This window comes from Dryas octopetala, chromosome 5, assembly GCF_963921425.1.
Source record: "Dryas octopetala chromosome 5, drDryOcto1.1, whole genome shotgun sequence".
Lineage (NCBI taxonomy): Eukaryota > Viridiplantae > Streptophyta > Magnoliopsida > Rosales > Rosaceae > Dryas > Dryas octopetala.
Genome location: NC_141370.1, coordinates 12,631,531 through 12,646,940, shown reverse-complemented (window position 1 = coordinate 12,646,940; position 15,410 = coordinate 12,631,531). Strand labels below are relative to the sequence as shown.

General features: G+C 36.0%; 2 protein-coding genes across 6 annotated transcripts in view; both read right to left on the bottom strand.

The window, feature by feature from the left end:
- Positions 1 to 6,030, bottom strand: part of NAPRT2 (nicotinate phosphoribosyltransferase 2) — an 84,520-nt gene extending 78,490 nt beyond the window's left edge. For 2 of the 3 annotated variants that reach the window (XM_086243480.1, XM_086243478.1), the window contains exons 1-13: positions 5,681 to 6,030; positions 5,410 to 5,557; positions 5,150 to 5,269; positions 4,938 to 5,072; positions 4,759 to 4,820; positions 4,361 to 4,436; positions 3,642 to 3,743; positions 3,151 to 3,267; positions 2,987 to 3,045; positions 1,864 to 2,038; positions 1,165 to 1,299; positions 984 to 1,082; positions 204 to 312 (exon numbers count right to left, since the gene is read on the bottom strand). In XM_086243480.1, coding sequence (XP_086099606.1) covers positions 204 to 312; positions 984 to 1,082; positions 1,165 to 1,299; positions 1,864 to 2,038; positions 2,987 to 3,045; positions 3,151 to 3,267; positions 3,642 to 3,743; positions 4,361 to 4,436; positions 4,759 to 4,820; positions 4,938 to 5,072; positions 5,150 to 5,269; positions 5,410 to 5,557; positions 5,681 to 5,838 — 1,495 coding nt within the window. In that variant the 5' untranslated portion in view covers positions 5,839 to 6,030. Of the gene's footprint in view, positions 1 to 203; positions 430 to 983; positions 1,083 to 1,164; positions 1,300 to 1,863; positions 2,039 to 2,986; positions 3,046 to 3,150; positions 3,268 to 3,641; positions 3,744 to 4,360; positions 4,437 to 4,758; positions 4,821 to 4,937; positions 5,073 to 5,149; positions 5,270 to 5,409; positions 5,558 to 5,680 lie in introns of those variants that run through there. The other variant, XM_086243481.1, reaches the window with a different exon arrangement.
- Positions 6,031 to 7,807: 1,777 nt separating this feature from the next.
- Positions 7,808 to 10,835, bottom strand: ALC (basic helix-loop-helix (bHLH) DNA-binding superfamily protein). 3 transcript variants are annotated; one of them, XM_086244873.1, is made up of 8 exons: positions 10,331 to 10,835; positions 9,855 to 9,950; positions 9,669 to 9,734; positions 9,514 to 9,579; positions 8,616 to 8,930; positions 8,466 to 8,535; positions 8,220 to 8,385; positions 7,808 to 8,128 (listed from the first exon to the last, which is right to left on the bottom strand). In XM_086244873.1, the coding sequence occupies exons 1-8, from the start codon at positions 10,715 to 10,717 to the stop codon at positions 8,068 to 8,070; spliced, it is 1,227 nt and encodes a 408-aa protein (XP_086100999.1). In that variant the 5' UTR covers positions 10,718 to 10,835; the 3' UTR covers positions 7,808 to 8,067. The 3 variants fall into 3 exon arrangements, with proteins under 3 accessions (XP_086100999.1, XP_086100998.1, XP_086101000.1); XM_086244872.1 differs by having other exon boundaries at positions 7,808 to 8,117; positions 10,331 to 10,812; XM_086244874.1 differs by having other exon boundaries at positions 7,808 to 8,385.
- Between the last annotated feature and the right edge of the window lie 4,575 nt (positions 10,836 to 15,410).

Below are 15,410 nucleotides of genomic sequence, written 5' to 3'. Positions count from 1 at the left end.
CTTACCAGACTTTTTCTTTTTTAATTATTTTTTAATGCGCTTTCAGTCACTTGCACACACTACATGTGCAGAGGGCCAGTATAAACGAATTTGGGAAAAACAACCTAATAATACAAAAAAAAAAGTGGGAGGGGAGTGCTCAAACGCTATATGTTTAGATACTGTTCTTTTTTCAAAGATTATAACATATCCTGAAGGTTTACCTGCGCTCCCACTCCAAAAACATTTCAGAAGTTCCTCAACACGCTGCGGCACCACATATGCTCTCTTTGATTCATTAAAAGGGTGACGACACAGGATTCGCTCTCCCACCTGTATGTTGAAATATAAACAAAATGAGACCTTTCTGCCTCCATCGTTCTAGTAATTATCACATGGAGTCAGCTCTTTGCTTGTATAGAATCCAAAAGAGCAAGCAACATAAGCATGCTGAAATAACAAGCAATTAGGATATTTAGAATTGAATCTTTTAGCCACAACAGTCGAAATGGATGGTATAAACAAGTACAGATGCAAAACTCTATTCTTAAATTGCAGTTTCAATATGAAAACAGCAAAAATGCATGCATCATTAAATGTTCTGCAAAAATTACTCTCTCATTTATCTGTGTGAACTTGGATCCTCTCCTCTTAATTTCCCCTCTTATTTCCTATTCTTTAAATCCAAGCCATCAAAGCTCATTAATTCATGATCCAACGATCAGTTTCTAAACAAAATTTGGTTGTCTTAAAACAGCACCATTTTGAAGGTAAAGTTACAAAAAATATGCAATGCAGGAAAAGTCATTCCATTTATGAAGTGGGCATGGGGACCACAACAATGCCCATGGTTTGGAATTGCTAACCAAATTGTGCAAAATGTGTCTGAGTGTGCTCATCAGTATACCCTTGGACTTATGAATGAGAAAGAAAAAATTTAAGTACTAAAGAATCTTGGGAACATATGTGGTGTAATTAATGCAGAGCTGAAGTTAACAAGATACCTTTGGAGGTGGTTCATTTTCCCCTGTCATTATGTCTACCAGGGGATAACCTTCTTTCCCATACAATCTGTAACACCGCTTTTTACAAGGGATGGAGACCTAATATAATAATTACAAAATTATAATCTAAAAGTGAATGGTACTGGAAATTTATTGAAATTTATTGACAGTATGGTCGAACCTTTGAAACATCTTCAGAAAGTTTAATGCGAGGCTGATTATTTATTTCAACAAGCTTGAAAACACAACCTAAAGCAGCTTGAGCATAGCAAGTAACTACATGGGTTCCAATTCCATATGCATCAACCTCATGACCCTGCACACGAAATAGACTAATTAAATTAAGAAATTTAGGTCCAATAAGATGTATTTCGTCCTGTGGCAACAAATCCCAACATTAAAAGATAAACAACTTGGAAGTTGATGTATAATGACAGTATAAGATATTACAAAAATAATGCGTAACACTATTTGTCCATGTTCATTGCAAAGGAATCATCTGCATTTTCAAGATGCCATCCACATTTCATTTTGTGTTGCTTTGTGACTGTGGGTAATAGCTTTGATTTACATAGTAAATAATTAGCCAAGCAAGTAGCAGGAACTGTAGACATAATCATATAAATGACACTCCCCACCATTTTCTTTTATATAGTAAAATCAGTAAGTTAATTATCTTCAAAGTTAGTACTACAGAAACCATCCAGTAAATGTACGTTGAGATAGAGGGGTGTTTGGTGGGGGGGGGGGGGGGGGGGTAGAGTTAAACAGGTACCAGCCTGTGATGTTTCTGGATGTGATTTCAAGTTTCAGTGCAACTACGGAAGTGGGCAATGGCTAGAAAATATACTTTAAAGCCCCATAAGTTAAAAATCAATACCTGCTTGTTTAAAGCATCCAAAGTTTCCTCGTTGAGATCATTACTAGCAGTAATATTCATCCTTCCAAATCCTGATACTCCAAATTCTTTCTCAATAGTGCGGAAAATCTTCCGAGCCTCACACGACAAATATGCTAGGTCACCAGAGTCCAACCTAATGCCCGCTGCTTTATACCTGGAAATAGCATCATCTAACTATTAATGAAACTACAACATACTTATATGATTACCTACAAATATCAAATCAATGAAGTCAACACTCTGCAAGCTGTATGCATATAAGTGGAAGACATTAGAGCACAAATTTATACGACATCGGAATGGTAAAAAGAAAATTGGAAAGACAAGGTTCATGAAAGTAGTGCCTAGAGTAGAGACAACTTTCTGGAAGAACAGTAATTTTCAATGCACAATCAGGCATGCATCAATGTTATATCTAAGCAGTAACCTCCAGAACTACATGTCTTATTAAAGAAGCAAGTTATTAGCATAAGCCTGCAAAAGATGGTGGAAAATGGCCTATTGTCATTCAATTACTAAATTCTAAAAGGACAAATTCACTTAATGATGCAACCAAAACACCGACAACAAATAAGCTGCACGATTCAGAGTGAATGGAACATATTTTACATGCCTAAGACGTTAATGTTTGAGCACTTAATATTGGTTCTAACCCCTTAAAAAAGACATATATTATCCCAAGTACTGCTTTTTATCCCTACATGTGTATTACATTGCTACTTCTAGTGATCTGTATTTACATTTTACAACAAATGCACAAAATTTTAATAACCGGAAATATGAATTGATATCCATCACTCAAGTTGACATTCATAATCATCCTCATCTTTGTCATCATCCATAGTCATCATTATCATCCTTATTGATGGTTGCCATAGTTGTTTTTTTGGAACTCACAGAGAAAACCTAATTTTACAACTCCCTCCAATTCGCACAATACTTAAATTATCAAGTGAATACCACTACTCAATGGAATTGTAAAAAAATAAAAATAAAAAGCGTGGAAATATTAAAATTTGGAAGAAATTTTTCAGCAATCATATTCACATTAAGAGAGCAAAATTCATCAATGTAGAGACTCAAGAAAACCTTTTGAACATACCCTAAATCATTGAGTGCTAAAGCAACTGCACAAAAGTTAGGGACTCCACTCCTCATAACCTGGTAAAATGAATGCAAGGCATGGTGTTAAAGGTTCTATTTACTTACAACGACAATAAAAAATATAAGTGGGCCTCAGTCACATCATTAAACATTATTACTTACATCATATGTGTCTACAAGAGCTAGAAAGTTATCGGGGAATGCCAATGCGTATGATGTGAATGCTGCTAACTCACTTTGATTGGTCTCACCAAAAAAGCCGTTTAATGATTTTGACCACTGCAAAGCACACATGGGTAAGTATTGTCATCATTCGATTGAACTAATCTTAGATCCTATTATGAAAGTAAAACAGGAACTTTCTGAGATTAGATATGTAAAAAAACAAACACAAGCATGCGATTACAAAATTTTGTGAGAAATGCCAAACACACACACAATATAGAACATCACATCCCAACTCATGGAAATGGTTTAGAAGTCCAATTAAGAATGAATGGCTATGAACATATGCGCCATTAAAATGGCACAAAGTTTTATAATGTAACGAGTAAGAAATAATAATCCATGATGAAGAATGGAAAGAACAGACAATTGAAAAACTTTAAAACAAAAAGCGTACAAATTTTATCTAAAGGACAAAAGTAAAACACCTGAATCTTGCTTAACCAACTTTGAACCAGGCTAACAAAATCCTCACAAGTACTCTGTCTATCACTGCTATGAAGTGATTTATCTATAATCTCATCAGGGCTCTGCAAATAGACAAAAAAAAAATGCCTTCGTTAACAGAGGAACAAAAATAATGAAGTTAATTTAATGCTCAAGGCATTTAATATTCCAATGTCATAGACTGAACCCTAAACTCAATCTGATATATTCATAATTTTCCTTATCAGATTGAACTCAACAGCATTATGGCCATGAATTTTTATCTCAAATTTCAATGAGATTAAAATAATGAAGTAGCATTGCAATGAAAGAATCATATTGAATAAAAAAACTGTATCAAAAAAGAAGAAATACTATAATATACGGATAATTATAAAATACATTTACTAATATACCTCTGAGAATATAATAATAGATATGCACTAAAAATATAATCCTATTTAAAGCACTAAAATTATAATGCTATTTAAAGCATATAAGGGGGTTGTATGCACTATGCAGAGCAGATCCCTTTTTCCTTTTTCTTGCTGGACAATTTTAAAGGGCATGGGTGGGACTTGATCCCAGCCCGGCTTGTGGAAGTGGGTGGATTAACCACCAGGGCATCCCCCACAGGGACAATATGCAGAATAAATGCCAAGTCTTTATACATTTGAAGTTTATATCTGTAACTCTCAAATAAGGTTGCAAGAGTACAAACCAAAAAAGAGCTGACAAAGGCATGAGAATGCGTTCCACGAAGAGGTATCCCAAATAATTTCCCAGCTGCAACATTACTGTCAAAACATAATATATGGAGATAAGTAATTCCAAATGTTTACTCAGAACAGCAAAAAGGCCAATGACGTATCTAACAAAATGTTAAGGAATAAACTGGTCTCAACTCAAGGGACCCAAACTACCATTAAAAACAAGTTTAAGTCATATGAAACTTGTCCAGTTGTCCAATAAAAAAAAAAATTGTGCAATGCAATTATACGATGTATAAATAATAAAACGAACTAAATGCTTTAGGAAAAATAAATCAATCTCCAAGAATACAGGAACTATGAAAATAACAATGGTAATATGTGGCAGCTAGTTTTCAACAGACACTACCTTGTTGCATGAAATCCTCCCATGTAGCAGTACTTTGATGCGCCTATTCCACCATCAGGTCCCTAAATATCAAAACAAAGACCTCTGTCTTATGAAGAAAATCCCAGCTCAGAACTTCAAAACAAAGAATTCAAATGTGAAAATCTGAGCTTGTCAAAGCCTAAGCTCGTGCTGGATACCTGAGCTCGTCGAAGCCCAAACTCAAGTAGCATTTTAGATTCTCCAGCAACAAAACGATGCCTTGCAGCATTTGTAGCAACTAATGATGGAAAATTAATAAGATTCAAGAATGGGGTTTCTAGCAACTGAACGACCTGAAACAATAAAACAAATATAAATTATTAATCAAGCAGTATAATTTCTTATAAAGAACTAGTTGAATGGTTCTTACAGCAATTGGCCCTTCAACTCTCATCAGGGGGACCTTTGGAAAAGCAACTGAACCCTCTGCGACGGCAAAGACTTCAACTTCAGAACAGTCAATTCCTCTTAGATACTCATAGAATCCATCCTACAGTTTATCACTTAGAATTCAATAATTCCATTATTTGACAAACATGCAAATGCAAAATAAAATCATTTTGAAACTACAGTATGTACTAGATTGAGAGAACCAGTTTGGTAGTAGCGTTATAATGGATTGGTGTTTACCTCACATGAAGAAGATAAAGTTTCGCGGACGAAAGCGATTTCGTCTTCCTTCAATTTGAAATTGGCAATGAATTTGATGCATTCTTCTAAGCCAGCAAAGACTGTGTATTCACCACCGAAGGGGTTCTTACGGAAATACAAATCAAACCTGAAACAATTTATACATATATAATAATAATTATTATTAGAAGCAAATAATACAATTATATAAAGCTCTGTTTGGTTGCAGAGAAAGTTTGGAATTCTGAGAAAGTAGAAAAAGAATACTGACACGGCTCGTTCGTTGTGTTTGTTGGCTTTCCAGTAAGCGTAGGCCATGGTGAACTGGTAGAGATCCGTAAGCAGAGGCGTAACCATTGGATTGGTGGGGCCGTCGATGACCCGACCCGAACGCTGCTCCCCAATCGGGCCGTTCGATTTCGCCGCCATATTCGGTTTGTTTTCCCTTCTTCTTCTCTAGGCCAATAACAGAGGGAGTGAGAGTTTTTGAATGATCGAAAGCGAAGGTGTGACGTCACGATGATGAGTAGAGGCGGAGCGGGAACGCTTGGTGAATACGCGCCGAAGGAGTGGGAGAGAGAGAGAGAGAGAGAGAGAGAGAGAGAGAGAGAGAGACGGTTAAAAACGAAGAAGAAGAGAAATGGCTCGAAACGCAGAGCATCTAACTGTATATAATGCTGGTGGGTCAGCTTTGGATTGGCCATGAAACCCCGTCCCCTCACGTGTCGTTCCTCATTGTCTTTTACAGCCCCGCTTCTTACGAGTTACGACTTACGACAACCATTTATTATTATTACCATTATTATGTTCTTTTTTCTTGATTTTTATTTTTATTTTTATATATTAGCTGAAAATCCAATCTAATTTGCTTTAATCCATCCATCCAATATAATACTTCCACCATCACCACTGCTTCCATCGCTATCGCCACTGCTACAATCACTGTCACCATCATCATACGGTCATACCATCGGTTATCATTACCACCATTCTCACTTTCCTTAATTTTAATTTTATAACTTTAAATTGTATTTATTAAGATTATGTCATTCTCAAATTATTTAATACTTTCAAACTTTCTCGTCCAAATGCACCACCGCCAATAAATTTCAATGATTATGGTTCAAATTCAAATGTCAAAATGTTTGAATAGATTACTAAAATCTTGCAATCTAATATGGAAAATACTTGGGTCACCCCTTGGGGTACCCCAAGGTCCACCCTCCCCCCGAAAATAACAATTTCGGTAATGCCGGCGCATGATCGGAACCGTTCACTTTTTAGATCACCTATTATAGATCATCTCTGCAAAAAATCAACTCAATCAAAAATCGTTTAATTATATAACTGTTGTCAATTAAGTAGAAAAAATTGATGGTTTTCAATTAAAGAGTGATTTTTTGGCCAAACCGTTAATTTTTTCTATTTAATCAACAACAGTTATATAATTAAACGATTTCCGATCGAGTTGATTTTTTGCAGAGATGATCTATAATATGTGATGTAAAAAGTGAACGGTTCCGATCATGCGCCGGCATTACCGAAATTGCTATTTTGGTGAAGGGGTGACCTTGGGGTACCCCCAAGGAGTGACCCAAGTAGTGTCCATCTAATATTTCACCTTTTTCATCATAATTATAAGGAAAATTATAAGTAATTGTAATTTTTTCCGTCCTAATTCTTGTCTAGGTCTAGCATGACTTTTTTAGTTTTTATTATTTCAGGTCAAAAGTCTTTCTAGCATGACTCTATCCAGTCCTGCACGCTAGAAGCCTAGAACAAAGAAAGTGAAATTGGAAAAGGAACACCTTTTGACTATGTTTCAGCAGATTCTATAAACGCCAAAGCATTGAAATATTGAATTATCGTTCGTGTACTTCTCCTTGATAAAGTGGTACATGCACATTCCCAATAGCCAAATCAGCATTCTGTACCCGTAGGAACACAAATTTGGAAGAAACATGCAACTTGCCACCATGGATTGGTTTCTTTGTTTTCCTCTCCTTTTCTTTGGTTTCTTTGAACTGTTCACCTCGTTCAAGGCACGCGGCGGCACGAACACGACACCAATTAGTTTTAAATTTGCTCATGCCCCAGTCACGGGGGAAGCATCTATATAATGTCACTGTTCAGTCGAATTTAGTAATCAATAAACAATTGCATCTTAGTTTTATTTGTTAGGATACCAAGAACACAAAATTCATATGAAATATTTGACAAAGCACCAGGCTTGGGATCCTCAGATCTCTCAAGCAATGAAGTATTACACAATCTTGATGTTGTAGCCTTTTGGTTTTTGGACAAAGTTGATGTTGTGTGGCCTATGATGCATTACAAAGCGTGATATTATAGACAAGTCTTTCATATAATTCATATATAGTGAACCAAAAGAAAAAAGGGAAACATAGAGTTTACATGTTTCATCCCCACTTTCTACCATTTCTATCTTATTAAGTAACAAGCCTTGCCAAAGCATTGAAGAGCAAAGTAGAAACTAGAAAAACTCGAAAACTCTTCTCAATTGCAGGCCATCTTCTAGACATGCTCATAATTCGAGCATGCAATTGAGGCTCTAAACAATTTGAAGAATTACAAAAGCTGTCACAAGTTATAGCTACACCAAATTCAAAATGGTAGAGTAGCCAAGCTTTACATGCATCACATGCCCCTTCTTTCAGTCTTGATGTTATCGTTTAGGACCCTTCTTCCTGTGCGCATTCTAGTCAAATGCAAAACAAATAACAAAAGTACCGCGTCCACATCACCATGTGAAGAAAGGATAAACATCTTATTCATCAACATACACTTACCTATCAATATGAAGATTTTGTTCTATAGCCTTTAAAAGCCTGCCTTCCTGCCTGTCTCTTCCTACGATGCATGTTCCCACAGAACCGCTAGGTCCGCTACCATTGAGATCAGATACTTGTGTATTAAAGGGAAGTGAAAACGAAGCTGTAGCTCCAAATTCAAACTCTTTGAACAAGCAAAATACATGTCAGTTAGACCAACATGTAGAATTATAGGAAAAGGAAATTGTGGGATCAGAGACCCACCTAAAGGATTCGTCTCCGAATGATTTACATTAACATGTTGATGCTGCAACAGGTCCTGCCTGCAGATTTCCTTTACAAGCCAATAATGTAAAGATGTTAAATATAATTTCCCCAACTCCGTATGCATTATTCACAGGGCCATAATTTTACCTTAGATGGGGTTGACAGTTGAAAGGGTCCCAAGTGAGTCAGAATTGATGACTCCAACCCAAATGCGGTTTCTGAATGGACTACATTTGACATGTCTGGTGCATATGGCTGGTTTACAGCAGTGCATTGGTCGGATAAACTGTACAAATTTTGTGTTGAGGATTCCTGGTTCATATGCAGTGTGCCTGCCATGTTCAAATGCAGAGGCCTCGTTTCCTCACCAAAGTCCATTCTCGTCTGGGAGAGTTGAACAGGTTGCAGTGATCCAGGTAGGCACATAGGATGCAGACTCATGCCATTTCTCATTGATAACATCTGAAATGCAAATCACAATGTAAATCAATCAAAAACCAAACTTTCAATTTTCATTCACACTATGACTCTCTGTGCATTTGGCATTTTTCACAATGAAAAGCATTCATCAGTCTATCTAATTTATATGACGTAGAAATTCCCCAAGCTTCATAGTTTCATGCAGAAAATATAAGAAGAGATTCTTCAAGCTGATGTCCATTCAATATTGCAAAGCAATGAAATGATCACCTATTTCATACAGGCATTAAAAAGTAATTGCAAAGGACCAAATATTAGATCTTAAATATATATCCGAGAACAGACTGCATCACCTTGGAAATTGGTTTTAGACTGACTACAATTGCTATCTCCAAGGGGTTATTTTCATCACCAACATTTGTTGGAAACAATTGCAAAGGCAGAGCAGCAAAAACCTTTGTGACAGTGTGACTCTCTTTGCTCAACTATTGCAGTGGATGACTAATGCAATGTGTGGACTCAACATAAGAAGTACTAGAAAAAACATGATGCATGAGAGTATGAGACTATAGAGAGTACTTAAAGCTTCACTGAACCCGTATCCGCAAAAAGGAAAGCCACATACCTGTACTTGGAGCTGAAGCTGCTTGAGGTACTCAATGACTTCATCAAGCATCGAAGCCTTGTCCGTCTGTCATATTAAGAAAACACATAGCTTCTGTCAATAACCAAAATGACTCATGCAGCAAAGGAATCAAGCATCTTGGTATGCATATTTACCTTATTAGAATTTGGGATAAGATTTTGCAATGCCTTCATTTTCTCATTAATCCTACTCCTCCTCCTCTGCCCAACAAACCCAAACAATGTGATTTGCCATGAAAAAAAGAAAAAGAAAAAGCAATATTGGAAATTTCCAATCACATAATTTTCGAAAGAGGCTCTCAAACTACAAAGAAAGCCAACCTTTTCAGACAAATTATGAACTTCTGCAGCTCTACTTCTCTTTGAAGAACCTCGAGCACCCGCTGGCTTCGCCGCCACATCATCTACCAACGCTTCCTACGTTTAAAAATTCCTCAACATATTGAACTTCACATTCAACACACAAAGAAACATTTTAATTATTTCCACCAAAATTTTTAATAATTCACAGTCAAAATCTTTTTTGTTTTTACAGTCCTATTTCAGTCAAAATACAATTTATTTCCTTTCCTTCATTTTCTTAACAACCAAACAGACCACGAACCTGAAAAAAGGAAAAAAGGCAAAAAATTTAAAGCATCCAAATATTCAACTAGGCAAGTAGATGCATTCCACATGCTTCAAAAACTTGGGAAAAGGTTTACGATACTCTAATTTTCCTCTACTTTCCCTACAATTTCTCAGCAAGCAAACAGACCTCAATATTGAACAACCAAACTTTGAAAACTTTTAAGTACCTCGCTTTCACAATCGTACTCGTCGGTCTCATTCTCACTCGCTCCGACCGAAGAGGACGACACATTCAGAGCACTCGCCGCTACAAGCGCTGGCGAACAATCAACGGCCGCGATCCCGTCCCCGGCGAAAGTGGAGTGGCATTGACGGTTGAGATGATCGGGCAGAGTAGCAACAGAAGGAGACGATGAGAACAAGAACTGTGGGGCCTTCCCGGTGTGGGCCACCACCGACGCCATAGAAGACGAACGGACCAAAATCTGCTGCAGAAAAAGCGAGATTTCGTCTGTAGATGAATGAGGTAGAGCAACTGAAGCTGACCCAGAAGCTGAAGCAGAAGCTGAAGATGAACAGCTAGTGTTTTTGTAATACTCATAGGTATCCCCCATTACTCTCTCTCTCTCTGTTACTCTGACTTTTTTACCTCTTTCTGGCTTTTGAGCTTTTGGGTCTACGAGAGAGAGAGAGTGAGTGTTTGTTTTTGCTTCCTTGTAGTTGGGTTTGTTGCGTCTGGCAGTGTGGGCAGGTTTACACTATCTGTAAAATTAAATGAAAATCAAAACGAGAGAGAAGTGAAAAGGTTAATGGGAGTTTCTGATAGCTTGATTTTATGATGGTGCTCTGTCAATAAACTAATAAAGGGAACAACATTTTAGTAGAATGGTCATGGTTGGTATGATTAAAACTCAAATTACTTTATATTAAAACTAATCTATTTTCTCAGTTTCAAACATAAACAAATATAATCACGTTGTTAGTATGAACATTTAAAACGCATACACAAATTGAATGAATATTTAAAACGCATACACAAATGGAATGGTTAAAATTTTATATCCTAAAATGAAAAAAAAAAATGAATCTATCATATTCAATGATGAAAATAAGTCTCTATGTTATATTTGTCGGCACCATAATTTTTACCATAACATCATATGTTTATCTTACCTAGTAAATTTACACATCTTTCACACCTACGTACAATAAGTATTATGAATTTGTTTATGTTTTGCGCACACAATACCATAAAGCCTCTTGACATTAGAACACAGATACTAATTGTCCTCATTTACATCCTCTTCTTATTTTAGCAATTTTTTATTTCTAATTTATATAAAAAACCTCGAATTTTTAATAAATGACTTAAATTAAAAACTAATGATTACTAAAACAGAAATTAAGATGGAAATTTCACTTTCTAAACTGTTTGTGCCATGATTGGTCAAGCTAAAGAGGCCTACATTTTGTCCCACATTGATTTTGTGTAAATGGGAAACCCTCTCCCACTTTAGAAAGGGACCTCTCCATAACTCTCTTTCTTTGTGTGTCTCTCCATATAAATGCAACATGATTATCGTAAGTGAGTCTCATACTTTCACCTCTTGTTAGAAATGTAATCAACAATATAGTCTGAAAATGTACCCATTATTCTCTCTTGAATGAAAGACAGGCTTGGGGGTTGGGGTACCAGAGTTGATACCCTTGATATATAGGGTCCCACTCACCATCGCACGTGAGGCACACTAGCTAAGCTAACTAGTGTGTTCTGTAAACTGAAATTAACATGTCCTGAGTTTCTGACACTTCCCTCTGTAATTCGTACCCTAAAGTTTTGTTACAAGAGGGGCCTTCAATTCTTGGCCTGTTTTACATAAAATTTGTGTCATTGCAGAGTTGGCTACAGCCTACAAAGCCTACAATAACCACAAAGTTTGCGTCTTTACACGTTTGGTGGGTTCATTGGTACCCAATCAAAATCAAACAGCATGAACAAAAAACAAAAAGAGAGTAGAAGAAAGAGCCAAAAAGGATGATGAAACTATTATTTAACGACTGAATTAGAGTAACGAGAGCTCTAGTTAGTAGTTACTTTTAACGATGATTTTGGTGTGGATATAATTGTTTGTTTGGTTGGTGAAGTAGTAAGAGTGTAAGTGGGTCAGAGGATCAGACCACTCACTTCTCTGTCGATGTCATGTCCGAGCCAACGTCACCTTAACAAGACACAAAATGATGTACCCAAAAATATTTATCAATATCTTTGATTTCTTGCCTTTGCCCTCTTCCTTCCTCAAGCATACGTGGCAACTTTCCATTGGCTTAAATGATACCGTACCCTACCATCTACTACCCTACGTGAGGGACCACCAGAGTATCCGTGTCGCCATCAACAGACGTCACACACGTCGGAACATCAAAATTCAACCTTCAGACACGCCAAGTAATTGCCTCTCTCTATCTATCTGTAGCGGGTCCGGGTTTGTGGATATGGACGTGTCGAGAGGATAAGATGATTGAGGCCCCGAGATTTGAACCCGTTTGACGGTAATCGGACGGTGAGAGATTGCTTGCGCGCCGATTTGATTTGATTGGGTAGCTCCGTAGCTGTGAAATTTAGGAGCTCATAGACTCACTCATAGTCGTATGTTCCCAAGGTTGAGGAAGCACGTTTTATGTACGAATACAAACCGTGTTGGCCAAAAAAGAAAATGAAACGGGACCCGTTGAAAAATTAGTCACTGTGTTAATTAGACTATAATAGAAAAGACTTGCTCTTGAAAAAAAAATAAAAATTGGTTATATACTTATATATTACCGATATAGGTAAGTTTTTTTATTATATATATAGATGAATTTACTTCATATCCCATCTTCACAAACATTTTGTTATGGTCAAAATTGATTGTAACTAATATCTATAGTCATGTAGAATTTACAACATATATTTTTAATAATATTACATGCACCCAATAACATTTCAAAATTTTGAATCTTAGAAGATTCGGTACTATTTTATCCGTTTAACAAGTAAAATTTTGTCTATGTTATTTTTCATATTATTTGATAAATATATTTCTTTTGTTATATTGGAAAAAATCAAACCTTAGATTTATACTAATTCTAACTCATTACTTCATCTACTCTCATTATTTAGACTAAACTCAATGGTTCAATAATTAAAATTTGATAAAACTTTTGGTGCTTCTAGTATTATTAGTTTCTAGTTTTTTTTTTGTTTGTATTTTGGCTCTTCACAATAACATTTTTTTTAAAGTTAATTTGAGTTCAATAATTCTTTATTCGGCCAAACTCGAATCCAAGCCGAGCTTGAATTTGAACCCGAGCCCGAACCCGAGTCCTAGCACAAATTGTGAAGTGCGGGTTGAGGGTATATTGACTAGTTGTCCAACCTATCTAACATGCCCACATTGCACACCCATCAATACGTATACAATAAAATATTTAATAATATCTACAACAAAAGAGGTAGGTAGGTCAAATGAAATTTATGGTATATCTTTTAATAAAAAATGTAACCACTAGTCACACACTTGTCGTGTATGTAATGTAAACTCTATACTGATATGAGACTCATCAAGAGATCCAAAAAATGTGCATGATTTATATCACTAACATTACTCGTATAACTGTTAATTATATGCAATAGATATACACTTTTAGACAATGACATAGTCTAAGTAAACACTTTTACTATTCGCAACAGATAAGGAATGATAGGTTGGAAAACTAGGGTAGTTCATCCTTATAAAATGTCATATTCTCTATTACTTTAAGACTCACCAAGTAATGTAAATTTTCATGTCGAAGAATTGCATATACAACCCACATAAAATGGGGTGTACTCTTCTTTTTGTTCCAAGTCCTCCACAAACTTGGGGCATATCGCTCAAATCATTGGTCCGGTATTGGATATAGCTTTTCCACCGGGCAAGATGCCTAATATTTACAACACTCTGGTAGTTAAGGGTCGAGATGTTGTTGGTCAACAAATTAATGTGACTTGTGAAGTACAACAATTATTAGGAAATAATCGAGTTAGAGCTATAGCTATGAGTGCTACAGATGGTCTAATGAGAGGAATGGAAGTGATTGACACAGGAGCTCCTCTAAGTGTTCTAGTGGGCGGAGCTTCTCTAGGACGAATTTTTAACGTGCTTGGAGAGCCTGTTGATAATTTAGGTCAAACCTATAGTGGATTATACTTTCAGTAGTAGAGACCATTTACCCTTAACTCCATTTACCCTTAACTCGAAGATCAATATTTGGTTTGTGTCCTCCCTTTTTGATGAAGCCATAGGTCTCATTTGTAGAAAAAAAAAAAAAAAAAATCCTCCACAAACCTCAAAAGTAAAAAATTTGTGAGTGAAGACTAATTGTAAGATCCATGACTATGCATGATTTATATCACTCACGCATGTCAATACCTGTACAACTCTTAATTATATGCAAAAGAAATGTATTTTTCTACTACCCCAAAATTCAAGATATGCCAATAGTTTTGACAATGACATGTTTTAGGTAGACTTCATGAACTTAATCCTAAATTCAACCCAAACAAATTTGGGTTAGGTTGGGTTTAGTCTCTACCACCGGAACCCAACTTGAACCTTACCCAAACCTAAGCTTAAGTTGTAACTAGATTTCTATATACTAGATATATTATCATGATCAAAATATATATATATATATCTATCGTCAAAATTTATTTATATAAATCTTATTTAATATATTACATATCTTATCTCTCATCTCAATCACACATTATAAATTCTTTGTGGTAATTATTTGTTCTTATAAATGTGTAAATTTATTAGAAAAAAAATATAGTAAAAGATTTTGTTGAAAATTGAATATGCATTAATTAGTCTTAAAGGTGCAAATCGAGTTGGCCTACGGGTTGAGGACAATCTAATCAATTCGATGAACTCGGCCTCACTCAATATTTATGAGTTATGGTTGGTTTCAATAATTCTTCACCAGGCCAAACCCAAACTTGAACACAAACACGAGCCCGAATTGTGAAGTGTAGGTTGAGCATTGGTTGGCTTTCTAACTAACTAGACCTGTCCAAAATTGCACACCTAGCTATATGTATAGAATAGAAGATTTTACCATAGTTAGAGCAAAAGAGGTAGGTATGATTATATTTATGGTATTATATGTTATTAAAAAAAAATAATGTTACCACTAGTCGCGCTCTCACTGCGTGGGTAATCTAAATTTCCTGTATACTGAAGTGAGACTCAACCACGACTGTGGATGATTTATATCACTCACGCA